This window comes from Acinonyx jubatus, chromosome C1 (genome assembly GCF_027475565.1).
Source record: "Acinonyx jubatus isolate Ajub_Pintada_27869175 chromosome C1, VMU_Ajub_asm_v1.0, whole genome shotgun sequence".
NCBI lineage: Eukaryota > Metazoa > Chordata > Mammalia > Carnivora > Felidae > Acinonyx > Acinonyx jubatus.
Genome location: NC_069381.1, coordinates 35,848,546 through 35,864,841, shown reverse-complemented (window position 1 = coordinate 35,864,841; position 16,296 = coordinate 35,848,546). Strand labels below are relative to the sequence as shown.

Below are 16,296 nucleotides of genomic sequence, written 5' to 3'. Positions count from 1 at the left end.
TTGTGAATGGCAAACACTTGAAAAGTAATTCAACCTCATTAGCCATCAGAGATGCAAATTAAAATCACAATGAAATATGCTTGCATACCCATCAGGGTGGCTATAATTAAAATAATACTTCGTACTGACAAGGATGTGAAGCAAATGTTGGTAGAAATGCAAAAATGCCACTTTATGAAATGGTTTGGCAGCTTCTCATACAAGTTAACATGCCCTTACCATTTACCATACATCCCAGCAATCTCATTCCTAGGTATGTATCAAACAGAAATTAACGCATAAGTTCAGACAAATACTTGTACACAAACTTTCATAGGAGTTTTCTCCATAACAGGCAAAAACTAGGAATAATCCAAATGATCATCAACTGATGAATGGCTAAACAAAGTCTGATTAGACCCATGCCCAAGGAATACTTTCAGCAATAAAAAAGAACTGCTGATACTCAAAACAACATGGAGGAGTCTCAAAACCATTATGCTAAGTAAAAGAAGTCAAGACACGGGGCACCTGGGTGGCTCAGTCAGTTAAGCGGCCGACTTCAGCTCAGGTCATGATCTCGCGGTCAGTGAGTTCAAGCCCCGCGTCAGGCTCTGTGCTGACAGCTCAGAGCCTGGAGCCTGCTTCAGATTCTGTGTCTCCCTCTCTCTGACCCTCCCCCGTTCATGCTCTGTCTCTCTCTGTCTCAAAAATAAATAAATGTTAAAAAAAAAAAAAGAAGTCAAGACACAAAAGGTAACATTCTGTGTGCTTCCATTTATATGAGCTCCTGGAAAAGGCAAAAACCACAGTGACAGAAAACAGATCAGTGACTGCCAAGAGCTGGGGCTGGGGGAGAAAACAGACTGCAAACAACAGACACAAGGGATTATTTTGGGGTGACAGAAATTTCAGTACCATGATTTTCTATACTATATCATGATTTGGTGGTGGTAACACAACTGTACACATCTGGAAAAACCAATCAAACTGTACACTTAAAATGGGTAAGCTTTATCCTATGTACATTATACTTCAATACAACTTACAGTATAGCTACAAAAATCTCCAACTCTCACAGTAGAAAATGCAAAGCTACAGTTACAGACTGAAAGTGGAAGTTGCTGAGTTTAGAATCACTTGAACACAAAAGTGGGTAACACAATATTTGGGTATTTCTATGGGTATTTCTCTTTGAAGGCACAGGTGATAATTAAAGAATAATCATGACAGTTAAGAATGAAGCAGAAAAGGTTCTAAGTAGTATCATGGATTTTTAATTCTTTTAAAAGCATATCCCATGTATGTCCATTTCAACAAAGTTCTGAAATATTATTAAAGTAAAAATATAATGATAAAGAAAGCCTTAAATCCTCAAAGCCACTAAACACCTATTAGAATGACTAGAAATTTTGGTGGGCGCCTGGGTGGCTCAGTCGGTTGGGCGTCCGACTTCAGCTCGGGTCATAGTCTCACTCTTCCTGGGTTCAAGCCCTGTGTCGGGCTCTGTGCTGACAGCTCGGAGCCTGGAGACTGCTTCAGATTCTGTCTCTGTCTTTCTTCCCCTTCCCTATTCGCTCTCTGTCTCTCTCTCAGATATAAAAAATAAAACATAAAAATAAAAAAAAAGAATGACTAGCAATTTTTAAAAAAGAAAAAGAAAAAAGAGAATAATAAGTGTTAGTGAGGATGCAGAGAAATTGGAACTCTCATACATTGCTAGTGAAAACACAAAATGATGCAGCCACTGCGGAAAACAGGTTAAAGGTTCTTCAAAAAGTTAAACACAGAATTACCATGATTCTGCAATTCCACTGCTAGGTATATGCCCAAAGGTATTGAAACCAGGAACTCAAACATTTGTACATGAATGCTCATAGCAACATTATTCACAATAGCCAGAAGGTGGAAACAGTCCAAACAACTGTCAACTGATGAGTGAACAAACAATATATGTTATATCCATAAAATGGGATTTTATTCAGCCATAAAAGTAATAAAGTACTGGGATGCCTGGGTGGCTCAATCAAGTAAGGTCTGACTTGATTTCGGCTCAGGTCATGATCTCACAGTTTTTGAGTTCAAGACCTGCATCAGGTTCTGCATGAACAACATGGAGCCTGCTAGGGATTCTCCCTCTCTCTCTCAAAATAAATAAACTTTAAAAAAAAAAAAAAAAGGAAAGATGCCTGGGTAGCTCAGTTGGTTAAGCGTCTGACTTCAGGTCAGGTCATGATCTTGCAGTTCATGAGTTTGAGCCCTGCATCAGGCTCTGCACTGACAGCATGGTATCTGCTTGGGAATCCCAATCTCTCTTTCTCTCTGCCTCTTCCCCACTTGCACTCCCTCTCTCAAAATAAACTTAAAAAAAAAGGAATAAAGTACTGATATATGCTATAATGTCGACAAACTTCAAAAACATTATGCTAAATAAAAGAAGCTAAATGAAACAAAACATCACATATTATATGATTCCATTTACATGAAATATCTGGAATAGGTAATCCATAGAGACAGAATGCAATTGGTAGTTGCCAGGGCTGGGATGAAGATAGAATGCAAAGTGACTGCTTAATGGGTAGAGCTTTTTCTTTTAGGGTGATAAAATGTCTTCAAACATTACTTAAACTGAAAGTTCAATCTGGTTTTGAGCTTTGGTACTTTAAAGTTTATACTTTTCTTGGGACCCCTGGATGGCTCAGTTGGTTAAGCATCTGACTTTGGGTCATGTCATGATCTCGCAGTTCATGAGTTCAAGCCCCACATCAGGGTCTCTGCTGTCAGCCAGTGTGCAGCCTGCTTTGGAACCTCTGTCTCCCTCTCTCTGCCCCTCCCCTGCTCTCTCTCTATCTCACTCTCAAAAAAAAAAAAAAAAGTTTACTCTTCTCCCTGTTAAATCTCACTTGCTAGTTCTTCTTGAACCATCATTTCTGTTTGTGACTGAACTTATTCAACATGGAAAATGTGCCCTCAGCATATGTGATAAGTGTCTCTTCTAGGTCTTTATCAAAGAAGTTGATGGAAATAATTATTAGGGCAGGGACAAGGGGTGCCTGGGTAGCTCAGTCAGTTGAGCATCCAACTCTTGATTTGGGGTCAGGTCATTATCCCAGGGTCATGGGATCAAGCCCTGTGTCCAGCTCCACACTGAGCATGGAGCCTACCTAAGATTCTCTCCCTCTCCCTCTGCCCCTCTCCCCTGCTTCCTACACTCTCTCTAAAAAAAAGACAAGTACAAGAATAGAGGTCTGTATGACCTGATCATATCAGGCTGGTCCTGACACATCAAATCAACCTTCTTTTATAGACATTATACTTCAAACAAGTATTAATACAATCAGCTGTAACATTAGCAAAGAAATCCCAAAAAGTTCTTTACTCATTTAACAAAAAAGTATACATTGCTTACTATGTGTCATATATAATGCTACATATAAATTAGAAACATGATAATGGAAACAGTCATTCTTTGCAGTGATCATTCCTATTGTTAAAAAGAAAACCACAGGCCCAAAATGGTGTCACTTAGGTTAAGGCCTCTAGTTGGTAAACCAATACCTAACTGCAGTTTCAACCCCAGGAATGTAACCTTTAACCTGTTGACATGGAATTTCCTGGTCAATACTCAGAAATTTACTAATAGATCCCTTCTGCTCGCTTTAAGAGGGCAACCTTGCCTAAACAATGCATTCCCTGCTAATAAATTCCTTTCTGTTTTTCTTTCTTCCCTTTTTTTTTTTTTTTTTTGCTATGCCCTCTCTCTGCCTTTAAAAACCTTTTTTCTTGCTTAACTCCTTAGAGATCCCTTCTACTTGCTAGAGGGGATGCTGCCTGATTCATGAACCAACTAATAAAGTCAATTACATCTGTAAATTTACTCAGGTTGAATTTTGTTTTTTTCAACACTATAAGGCATTATTCTTGTAAAGGCAAGTTGGCCAACAAAGTAAAAAAGAGAATCCCAGGGGCGCCAGGGTGGCTCAGTTGATTAAGCATCTGACCTCGGCACAGGTCATGATCTCCTGGTTTGTGGGTTTGAGCCCCACATCGGGCTCACTGCTGTCAGTGCGGAGTCCTCTTCAGATCCTCTGCCCCCCTCTCTCTCCCCCTCCCCTGCTTGCTGCTTGCTCTCTCTCTTAAGAATAAACATTAAAAAAAAAAAAAAAAAGAATCCCAAAAGTTCATTCAGAGGATCAAACCCTACCAATTAAAAGATTCTTGAGATTTACAATCTTCCTATTAAAATGCCAATATTCAGTACAGTTCACTGGTTAGGCCAACCTCAGTATAAATTACTTGAACCCAACAAGAAAAACCATCCAAACCTAATCCTTCCATCTGTGGTCTCTGTTTCTAGTTCCTCATTCCCCATTTGCTAATCTCAATGAAAACTCATTCATTCAATAATTACTAATTATTGTACATTATTATAACTGTAATAGGAAACTACTGAAAGACTTTAATCAAGAAAATGGCTAAACATTGGTGCTGCATAAATATTGACAAAATGAAAAAATTGGAAGATAAAACTGAAAGAAAGAAGGTACGGCATAGGTGATACAGTTAAAGGTACTACACTAGCATTGTGTGGTAACAGATGGTAGCTACAATTTTGGTAAACACAGCATAACATACAGAGGTTTGGTTTTTTTTTTAATTAAGTTATTTTAATGTTTATTTATTTTTGAGAGAGACAGACAGAATGTGAGGGGTGGGAGGGGAGCAAAGAAAGAGGGACACAGAGAATCCAAAGCAGGCTCCAGGCTCTGAGTTGTCAGCACAGAGCCTGACACAGGGCTCGAACTCATGAACCGTGAGATCATGACCTGAGCCGAAGTCAGATGCTTAATCGACTGACCCCCCCAGGCACCCCCCACCTACTAACTTGTTGATTGGCTATGTTGTACACAAGAAACTAATGTAACATTGTGTGTCAACTATACTTCAGCTAAAACAAAACAAAAATCTAAAAGAAAGAAGAATAAACATGATCAGGTTTGTGTTTTGGGATTAACAGACTTTAGAGAGAAGAGTGACCTGGAAACGAAGAAGACTGAATACAGTGTTAACATAATAAGGCCACCAAAATGACCTAAGTAAAAAGACTGTAAATGTGGCTTAGAATGGGCAACTGTGGTGCAATAGAGCAGACCACCTGGAGATGTTGGGAACTAAGGCTCTCTGGGTGATTGGATAGGGAGGGGAAGAAGGGCAGAAGAGGAGTCAAGAAGGACTTCCAGGTCTCTGGCTTTCAACTACTGGGTGGATAATGGTGATATTTAATAAGACAGGGACCAAGGAAGAACTGGTTTAGGGGAATAGAGAGGCAGAACAGGGGCGTTTGGGTGGCTCAGTCAGTTGAACATCCGACTTCAGCTCAGATCATTATCTTGCCATTTACGAGTTCCAGCCCCGCATCAGGCTCTATGCTGACAGCTTGGAGCCTAAGAGCCTGCTTCAGGTTCTGTGTCTCCTTCTCTCTCTGCCCCTCTCCTGTTTGCACTCTGTCTCTCTCTCTCTCAAAAATAAATAAAAACATTTTAAATTTTTTTTTTAAAGTAAGGCAGAATAAACAGATGGAGTGAGTTGTAGGGTGGTATAGTTCAGTGGATTCATATTAGAAATACAGAAGACAGAGCACCTGGGTGGTTCAGTAGGTGGAACATCCAACTTGATTTTCAGCTCAGGTCATGATCCCAGGGTTGTTGGATCAATCCCCATGTCAGGCTCCTCACTGAGCATGGAGCCTGCTTAAGATTCATTCTCTCTCTCTCTCTCTCTCTCTCTCTCATATTCTCTCCACCCCTCACTCCCTCTATACCCCCTCCCCTGCTCTCCCTCAAAAAAAAAAAAAAAAAAAGGTGGCACGCCTGGGTGGCTCAGTTGGTAAAGTGGCTGAGTTTGTGAGTTTGGCTCAGGTCATGATCTCTCCGTTCATGGGTTTGAGCCCCGCATCGGGCTCTGGGCTGACAGCTCAGAGTCTGGAGCCTGCTTTGAATTCTGTGGCTCCCTCCCTCTCTGCTGCTCTCCCATTTGCACTCTGTCTCTCTCTCTCAAAAAATGAATAAGCATTTCTAAAAATTTTTAATTAAAAAAAAGGAAAGAAAGAAACAGGGGCACCTGGGTGGCTTAGTTGGTTAAGTGTCCAACTCTTGATTTTGGCTCAGGTCATGATCTCACCATCCGTGAGATCAAGCCCCACGCCAGGCTCCACCCTGACAGCATGGAGCCTACTTGGGATTCTCTGACTATCTCTCTCTGCCCCTTTTGTACACACACTCTCTCTCAAAATGAACTTAAAAGAAAAAAAAAGTAGTTCTTTTACAAATCTCCCAAAAGATAAATAAATCAGCTTTTTAAATGGGCAAAGAATATGAACAGACATTTCTTCAAAAAAACATTGCAAATAGCCAATAATCACATTAAAAGGTACTCAATGTCATTAGTCCTCAGGGAAATGTCAATCAAAACCACAAGATACCACTTCAGACCCACTATGATGACTAAAACCAAAGACAGACAACAGCAAATGTTGATGAGGATGTGAAGACATCATATACTGCTGACAGGAATGTAAAATGGTACAGCCACTTTGGGAAAGAGCCTGGCAATTCCTTATTTAAAATGTTAAACATAGAATTACCATACAACCCAACAATTCTACTCCTAAGTATATACCCAAGAAAAATCAAAACATATCCACATGGAAATCTTTACACAAATGTTCACAGAAGCATTATTCACAACAGTCAAAAGGTAGAAACAACCCAAATATCCATCAACTGACAAAATGTGGTATATCCATACAATGAAATATTGTTCAGTGATAAAAAAAGAATGAACTACTGCTACATGCTACAACATAGATAGACCTTAAAAACGTCATGCTAGAGGGACATGTGGGTGGCTCAGTCAGTTGAGCAATGGACTCTTAATTTCAGCTCAGGTCATGATCTCACAGTTTATGAGTTCAGGACCCACGTCAGGCTCTGTGCTGGCAGTATGGAGCCTGCTTGGGATTCTGTCTCTGTCTCTCTCTGCCCCTCCACCCCAGCCCCTCTCAAAAATAAGTAAATACAACATTAAAAAAAAAAAAATCACGCCAGGGGCGCCTGGGTGGCTCAGTCAGTTAAGCGTCTGACTTCGGCTCAGATCATGATCTCGCAGTTTCTGAGTTTGAGCCCTGCATCCAGCTCTGCAATGACAGCACAGGACCTGCTTCAATTCTATCTCCGTTTCTCTCTGCTCCTCCCCCACCTCTCTCTCTCAAAAATAAATATTTTTTAAAAAGTCATGCTCACTGAAAGAAGCCAGTCACAAAAGGCCACATATTGTATGACTCAATTTATATGAAATGTACAGAATAGGCAAATGTACAGAGGCAGAAAGTAGATTACTGGTTACATAGGGTTGGGGGAAAGGGAGGATAAAGAGGTGACAGCTAAAGGGTCTAGGGATTCTTTCTGAAGTGATGACAGTGTTCTAAATTTGACTGCAGTGATAGCTGCATATATCTGTGAATATACTAAAAGTCACTGAATAGTACAGTTTAAATGGATAAATTGTATCATATGTGAATTATATCTCAATAAGCTTTTAAAAAGAAAAAGTAATTCAGGAATACTCTCTACTTCAGTTGGGCTAGGCTAGGATTCCAACAACCTCAGTCCAGGAATTCCCTATGCAACACAATACCTTAAAATAAAACATTCAATTTTAGTGGCAATAGTTCTCAAAAGGGTACATATTGGAATGAGTTGTAATGCTTTAAAGAAAATACAGATCCCTGGGACCACCCCAGTCCCACTGGATCAAAATCTTTATGATAGTGTATGGATTTATATATATATATTTTTTTTACATTCCAGAGGTTAAAAGGAAGACAACGTGAGGCTTTTAATAGACATGTTGAGAACAAGTGAAAAAATTTGAATATGGTCTTTATATTAGATGCTATTATTAAACTGATGTTAAACTTCTTGTATCTGATAATATATTGTTACTTAGGAGACTATCCTTGAGCTTACAAAAAATACTTTTAAGGGTGAGGCACAAAAGGTCTGTAACTTGCTTTGAATTGTTTCAGGAAAAAATATACATAAATACACACAGATAAAACAAATATAAAGTTACAACCAAATCAGTCAACCAAAGTCAGTTTATATGGGTATTCATTGTATTTGAAAATTTCAAAATAAAAAGTTAGGTAGCAGGAAAATTCCCGATTCTCCCTGTAGCTTAAGAGTCACAAACTTCAGGTCAAAAGGAAATCTGACCCAAAAATTAATTTCCCAGTTGCTATAAGAAGATTTCTTCCCCTATCCTCACTTCCCAGGATGGACAAATGGACAAAGCTTTCTAATCCATATGTGCCCAAGATTTATAATCCCGAAGAACAGATGAGATTACATTTTAATGGGAACAAGTGTCTGTTATTATACCCTGAAAATTACTAGTGTGCTTTGTCCTTTAGAAAGAGGGAAGAGTGTGATTTCAGCAGGAAGTCAATGAGTACCTTCAGTAAAAAAGCACAGGCACTAAAGGTAAAAGAGTAGAAGATGCAATCACAGGCGAAAAAACTGCCCAGACTACACAGCTTAACTTTTGTTAGATCCCGTCTATCATACAAATCCTAGACAAAGAAAAGGCTCATTCTTTCATCCAGGATATACTGAAGTGCCCAGTACCTTATCCTATCCTCATGTACTAAATATGTGTATCAAAGAGCTATACACAGAAGCAATCTAACTTCACAAGGTTAAGAATCCTGTTTATAAGGGGGTATCTGGGTGGCTAGGTCGGTTAAAGGTCCTACGTCAGCTCAGGTCATGATCTCGCAGTTCGTGATTTTGAACCCTGCATCAGGCTCTGTGCTGACAGCTCAAAGCCTGGAGCCTGCTTCGGATTCTGTGTCTCCCTATCTGCCCCTCCCCTGCTGGCAATGTGTGTGTGTGTCTCTCTCTCAAAAATAAACATTTAAAAATATATAAAAAATAAAAACTTTAAAAAAAAAAAAAAAAAGAATCCTGTCTAGGAGAATGCTCTCTCCCAGAAAAATGCATTCATTCAATCACATTGAATCTTCTTCTTGACTCTCCCTACATGATCAGTACCAGTGATAGCATAAGAGAGCAATCAGAATATATTCCATTAAATTCCACTTTCTATACTTCACTTTGAAAAATTAAACTATCTAAATCCTAGAAAGAAAAATAATAAATGTGGCCATGACAAATGACAATCAAGAATTTGTTCATAAAGCAAGGGACCATCTTTACTGACACTTACCAAGCTGGCAGTAAGAGAAGGTGCAGATTGTCCAAGAGACTGGTTCCTCATTCGAACCAGGTTTGATGCTTCTCCTGAAGACTGCCAAGTCACCTGTCCCACACTGCTATGTACACTGCTGGACAAGGGGAGCAGCTGCTTACCTTCAAACACAAGGTTCAGAAAATATACTTGTAATTATTTATTAATTAACAAGTGAAAATACACACTGATATCAAGTGGATAAAAGTATACCAATTCAAAACAAAATGAAGTTCTGCCATACCCATTTTAGAATCTGTAGCCCTTTAAAAATTCCAACTGCCTTGGGGTCCCTGGGTGGCTCAGTTGGTTAGCATCTGACTCTTGATTTCGGCTCAGGTCATGATCTCATTATTCGTGGGTTCAAGCCCCGTGTCGGGCTCTGCACTGACAGCATGGAGCCTATTTGGGATCCTCTCTCTCCCTTTCTCCCTGTCTTCTCTCTCTCTCTCTCTCTCTCTCTCTCTCTCTCTCTCTCTCTCTCTCTCTCTTTCTCTCTCAAAAATAAATACACTGTTAAAAAGATTCCAGGGGTGCCTGGGTGGCTCAGTCGGTTAAGTGTCCAACTTCATTCAGCTCAGATCATGTCTCACAGTTCATGGGTTCAAGCCCCACATCAGGCTCTGTGCTGACAGTGCCAAGCCTGCTCGGGATTCTCACTCTGCCTCTCTCACACACACGTTCTTTCTCTCTCAAAATACATAAACAAACATTAAAAAAATACAATAAAATTCTCTGTAATATCCACCACCATGCCAGCCCCCAACCCAGACATCCAACCTGCAAGCTAGGAGTTTTCCAGTCTCTTCCATGCTACTTAGTTTCTCACCAACTCAATGCAACATGAGTGAAGCAGGCAGCTTCTCCTAGACAAGTTTGGCCCCTCGGTTTCCAGAAGACAAACAGTGGATCTGTAATGCTCTGTCTAGACCCCATGTGTCCAGTCCAGGATGACTGACTGCCTTAATCCCAATGAAAGAATACAAGAAAGTCACTTACAAAGACTGAGTATCTAGAATTGCAATGACTTTCCAATTCAAGTGCAAGTCCCATTTCAACCTCTTCCTTCATAATGTTCTTCACATTGCTGCTAGTTATTTAACCAAAACAAATATGATATCATTCCTCGCCTTAAAATATTTCTGATGACTCCTTACTGTTTAAAATAATTAGCCAAACTTTTAAAAAAACTAAAGAGATCCTTGGTGCGACTAGATGGCTCCATTGGTTAAGTGTCTGACTCTTGATATCAGTTCAAGTCTTGAACTCAGGGTCATGTGAGTTCAAGCCCCACACTGGGCTCTGAGCTGGTCATGAAGACTACTTAAAAAAGCAAAAACAAACAAACAAACAAACAAACCTAAAGAGATCCTCAATAAATCCAGATTATCTTCCTGGCCTCATCTCCAACTCTTTTCCACACCCATTTGCTCACTCAACTTCACGTATGCCCTGCGTTTTCACCCGGCTTTATCCTAGTCACCCAATTCACTTGAAAATTCTTCCTCTTCCTAGCAAAATCCTATTCAACATGGAAATACCTGCTGTAATAAAGGTGTGAGCAAAAGGAGTTTTTAGTTTTGTTTTTGCTACAACATATCCTTTTATTGCAACAAAATATGATGCAAATTATTTGGAGGGCAATTTAGCAAAACTTATTAAAATTTTAACTCAAATGTTTGAATCTAGCATTCCACTTGTAGGAATGCAGTAAAATGAAAAAAATAACAGTCCAGAATGCTCACCTTAGCAATGCTCACCAGGATAAAACTGGAAATAAGATAAACGTTCATTATAGTTTAAAGAAATTATAATATCTCCACATAATGAAATACTAAACCCATTAAATGAGGCACCTTGGGGCGCCTGGGTGGCTCAGTCAGCTTAGTGTCCAACTTTAGCTCAGGTCATGATCTTGTGGTTCGTGAGTTCAAGTCCCCGTGTCAGGCTTTGTGCTGACAGCTCAGAGCCTGGAACCTGCTTCACATTCCATGTCTCCCTCTCTCTCTGCCTCTACCCTGCTTACACTCGGTCTCTGTCTCTCAAAAATAAATAAACATTAAAAAAAATTTTTTTAAATAATAATGAGGCACCTCAACATGCAGTCAAGAGAAAAATGTTCAACATTTCCTGTTGAGTATAAAAAGCAGAAAGGAAATATGTGGCATACGATTCCAATTTTGATTTTTAAAATAAAAAAGTTTATGTATATTTACATAAATTTTTAAATATATATTTAAATATAATGGAGCATATATAAATAGTTGGAGAGAGGGAGACAGAAGACTAAGAAGAACTTTTCACTTTGATAATAATGCAGGTCTTTGAACTCAAATTTTTTATTACTGGTATATCTACTTTTTTTTAAGATTTATTTTATTTTGAGAGAGACAGACAGAGAGAGAGAGAGAGAGAGAGAGAGAGAGAGAGAGAGAGTGTGTGTGTGTGTGTGTGTGTGTGTGTATGAACTGGGGAAGGACAGAGGGAGAGAAAAAGAGAAGCCCAAACAGGCTCCATACTCAGCACAGAGACCAACACAGGGCTCAATCCCACAAACCATGAGATCATGACCTGAGCTGAAATCAAGAATTGGAGACTCAACCAACTGAGCCACCCAGGTACCCTATGGTATATTTACTTTTTTAATCAGAAACATGCAATGTTTTTTAAAAATCTAGTTATCTTTCAAGTCTGTTCTCAAATGTATGCTTTACCAAAAAGCCTTTCCATAAAACCCTCTACAAAAAGTAAAAATGGTTCTCTACTCAAAACTTCCATAAGGCCAGAGTAGAGACTGCCTGCCTTCTTTCCTTCCTTCTGCAAATGTTGCCATGTTCTCCAGATGACCTGCCTACTCCTCATCTATATATTCTAAAGGAAAGAGATCATTGACTTACCCTATCCACATATACAAAGGCTAGTATCATAGCCCTATCTCCCTTCAAAATAAGGGCTTACTGGGGAAAGGCTTATACATCTGCAAAAGAAACCCATTTGGATATATACAAGTCTGGGCTTGAAGCATACCAAGGTTTGCCAAGAATTTGAGGAAAACAAACAACGTAAGAAGGAACAATATGAACAAATGGAGCAACTGGCCTTTTAGTAAAGAAAGAACTCAGAAGAAAAGAAAACTTAAAAATTATAACTATTCTTACAAGGATTCAAAAGGCTAATGTGTAAAATAATCCCAGTTAAAGATGGCTGACTGAGGACATACTTTTTATCTTTGGTCACCAAGGACAGTAAATGAAAATAAAGAAGTAAAATATACAAACAAACAAAGGCTATAATGAGGGAGGGGGATTGACTGAGGAAATGAATAAAATTTGGGGAAAATCTAAAGCAGATAGGTGAATCATAACCAATGGAACTGGGCAAAGAAAGACACAAGGTATAATAAGCAGAGAGGAAATTGCAGTTAAATGACATATGAGGCTACCCTGCAAAATCTCAGATAAGTTCAGTATTCAGAGATACAAGATACCAAAGAAGATATAAAGTTAAGACATAAAGCTGAACTCAGATTAACTGAAAATCTATAGGCAAACACAACCACATTCCCATATTGTACCACCCAGCAGCCAGACAATCACCTCACAGGATAGAAGGGATATGGGATCTCAGAGCAAAGTGATGGATTCTGGTTGTTAGGTGCTCAAAAGAAAGAGTTGATTCAGAAACAAAACTTTAAAAAAAAATTTTGATACAAAACTCAAAATTCTATTTACTTATACAAAATTGAGAAGGTAACACATCCTTTATTCATAGCATTCTGCTATGAAAAGAACCAAAAAAAAATGGCTTTATGTGATTAAATACATGCCTGGCAAAATAACAATTCCAATAAAAAAGTGCAAAGATAAAGCCAAGAAAATAGCCCTGAAATGGGACAAAAATAAAAAGAAATTTAAAACCATTTACCAAGAAGTATGGTGGGGTTTCTTCTCTATTAATCTAATATTTTTAGCTGAGGCCAAACAGATTCTCTTTTAATATTCTATTGATTTCTGAAAATTATGTCACATTTTAATGGTTTCCCATTTGGATTATAACTTCCTTGTATCACTTCTTCCTCTTGAATTTTTTTAAAGACTTTTCAATGGGGAAGGTGGGGAGGCACTACCAGCTTTGGAAAGGATTTTGAAAATGGGGGTGGGGGCAGAAAATCAAAAGGAGTGCCTATGTGGCTCAGTCAGATAAACATCTGACTCTTGGTTTTGGCTCAGGTCATGATACATCAGTTCATGAGTTCAAGCCCCACATTGGGCTCTGCACTGGCAGTGCAGAGCCTGCTTGGGATTTTCTCTCTCCCTCTCTCATTGCCCCTTCCCCATTCTCTCTCTCAAAATAAGTAAACTTAAAAAAAGAAAGAAAGAAAGAAAATCAGAAGAAGCAAAGGATGTAAAGTCTACAGAAGTGAGCAGAAAGCAGAAGTCAAATTCAAAGAGAATAACCAGTGACAGTGGTCAACTAGGAGATAACTAACAGGCCCAGGAGGCTACCATTCAGACACCACCAGGAACTAGTAAAGAGAGGAAGATAGCCTTACCCTTAAGTGTTTTATACAAAACTACCACAGAGAAGATGACAAGTCAACTGATATACCCTTAAATATTGACAACGCAGTCCCATATTTCTTAAAAAACAAATTTAGAGAGGCTCCTGGAAGGTTCAGTTGGTTAAGCATATGACTCAAGTCATGATCTCACACTTCGTGAGTTTGAGACCCATATGGAGCTCTGCACCAGTGGTACAGAGCCTGCTTGGGATTCTCCCTCTCTCTCTCTCTCAAAATAAATAAATAAAAGCTTTAAAAAAAAAAAATTAGCTACTCACCTGACAGAGAACTGGCCAGGCTTCCTCTCCGCAACTTACAGTCATCCTGACTAAGTTGTCGTTGAAGTTTAGCTTTTCCAGTGGATGAAAACAGGTCAGGATTACTGAGCTTCCTGAAAAGCAGGGGACTAAGTCCAGTTATCACATCCTTCAAAGAAAAAAAGGTAAAATATAAAGTCTTTAAGGTCTTTTCTGAAAGTATAAGGACTTTATATTAAACATTCATTACAGTTAAATAGTGCCAGCATTTTATACTTCCTGATCAATAGCTAAAGCCAAAAACATATTTCTTAGTAAAAGCTGTTTGGGTATGCTATGAAGGCTACAGGACACTGATTATAAATGCAAAAGAAGGGACGCTTAGGTGGCTCAGTCGGTTAAGCGTCCGACTCTTGACTTCGGCTCAGGTCATGATCCCACTGTTTCTGGGTTCAAGCCCCGCATCAGGCTCTGCGCTGGTGGGGTGGAGCCTGCTTGGGATTCTCCCTCTTTCCCTCTCTCTCTCTGCCCCTCCCCCACTCACTCTCTCTAAGTAAATAAACTTTAAAAAATAAAATAAATAAAAATAAATAAATAAATAATAAAATGCCAAAGAAAAAACGGGGGGGAAGGCTCACAAGATGACACGTTAAGACATTTTGACAGGATGTGTTATTCATAATGAGTACATGTCTAGTTATGTTTATTTATTTTCCTCCTTCTATTCACTCTTCCTATATATCCAGTAAAGAAAAGCATATTTTAGTTTTTAAAAAAAAACATAAATAGCAGACCTTCCTTTACCTGATATACAAGGTTAGAAATGCCTCTAACATTCCATTAATGCTAAAATAAGATATAGAGATTTCTTTATAGGTCAAATAGGAGCTGAATACATGTTTCAATGAAAAAGCATAATAGTACTATGGAGAGGGGTGCCTGGGTGGTCAGTCAGTTGACCATCCAACTCTTGATTTTGGCTCAGGGCATGATCGCAGGGTCATGGAATAGAGTCCCACATGAGGCTCCACACTGGGCATGGAGCTTGCTTGGGATTCTCTCTCTCTCTCCCTCTGCCCCCTCCCCAGCTCACACACACACATTTTTTGAAAAATTTTTAAAGTACCACGGAGAAAATACAGATAATATGAAACATTGACAGAGCCTCCTCCCATTTGTCTTTATTTTAATCCAGCTCATCCTGCTCCATCCCAATGCCTGTTCCTCTTCACTCAGTAAGCAATGTCAACTCTCTTCAAGATTCAGACATTTTGAAGCAAACATGCACCTCATTGGCAGCATTGAAAGAGAAACTATTTTTTAAAAAATAAGGCAAATGAGACATATCTTTCACATTTCAATGAAAGAAACTAAAACAAATACAGGTAATTAGCACATCAAAGTGATATGGACAGGACAAAGACAAAATGAGAAACATAAGAAATAACTACAATCTATGTTACCTGCCATTTGAAGAATAAGACTCAAACAACTAGTAAAAGCCACAGGGGGGGAGAATGGGAAAATGCCAACCTTCTTCAGATTTAAAAAAAATAAAAAACTATAAGGTCATACACTGTGATTGGTGGGTTCACAAACATGTTCACAAACATAATACTGGTTGGTGGTGCCTATCCAGAATATAATTTACAAATGCCCCAAAATAAAAAAAGTTAAATAAAAATAACGATTAAATAAAAATAAGAGTAAGTTAAATAAAAATAAAATAAAGAAACAAGGAAACGGTATTTTTAAATTGGTAGTAAATGGATAAAATGATGAAGAGGGATATTTAGGCACTGTATCATTAAAGCAAATGGTGTGTCAAGATAACTATAACAGAAGTTAGCAGGGAGAAAGGGAAACTGGAAGCAGTAGCTAATACAAAAAGAGAAGACAGCAAGATAGCACTGTATATTCCCACCATCGGGTGTGTTAAGGATGAAATACCACCTATGCATCAAGGAGAAAGCATGGAAGGAAGCAGGGTTTGGGCACTAATGCTGATAACCAACCAAAAAAGGCCGGCCACTCACAGAGGCAACACCCCAGCATGCAGCTTTAGGTGGAATAAGGAAGCATTGGAAGATATCAAGCTGAAGTAATATCCTAAATGAAGACAATAGGGAGACGGAAAGGACTCATCCCCAAAATAACTTACAAACCAACTACATCAGGAAGCCAGCACTG

General features: G+C 38.9%; 1 protein-coding gene across 14 annotated transcripts in view; it reads right to left on the bottom strand.

Annotated features, from left to right (window-relative positions):
• The window catches only part of MAST2 (microtubule associated serine/threonine kinase 2), a 227,256-nt gene that overhangs the window by 179,130 nt on the left and 31,830 nt on the right, over positions 1-16,296 (bottom strand). For 11 of the 14 annotated variants that reach the window (XM_053213514.1, XM_027059306.2, XM_053213473.1 and 8 more), the window contains exons 2-3: positions 14,128-14,275; positions 9,268-9,410 (exon numbers count right to left, since the gene is read on the bottom strand). In XM_053213514.1, coding sequence (XP_053069489.1) covers positions 9,268-9,410; positions 14,128-14,275 — 291 coding nt within the window. The remainder of the gene's footprint in view (positions 1-9,267; positions 9,411-14,127; positions 14,276-16,296) is intronic. The other 3 variants (XM_053213509.1, XM_053213518.1, XM_053213502.1) reach the window with 2 other exon arrangements.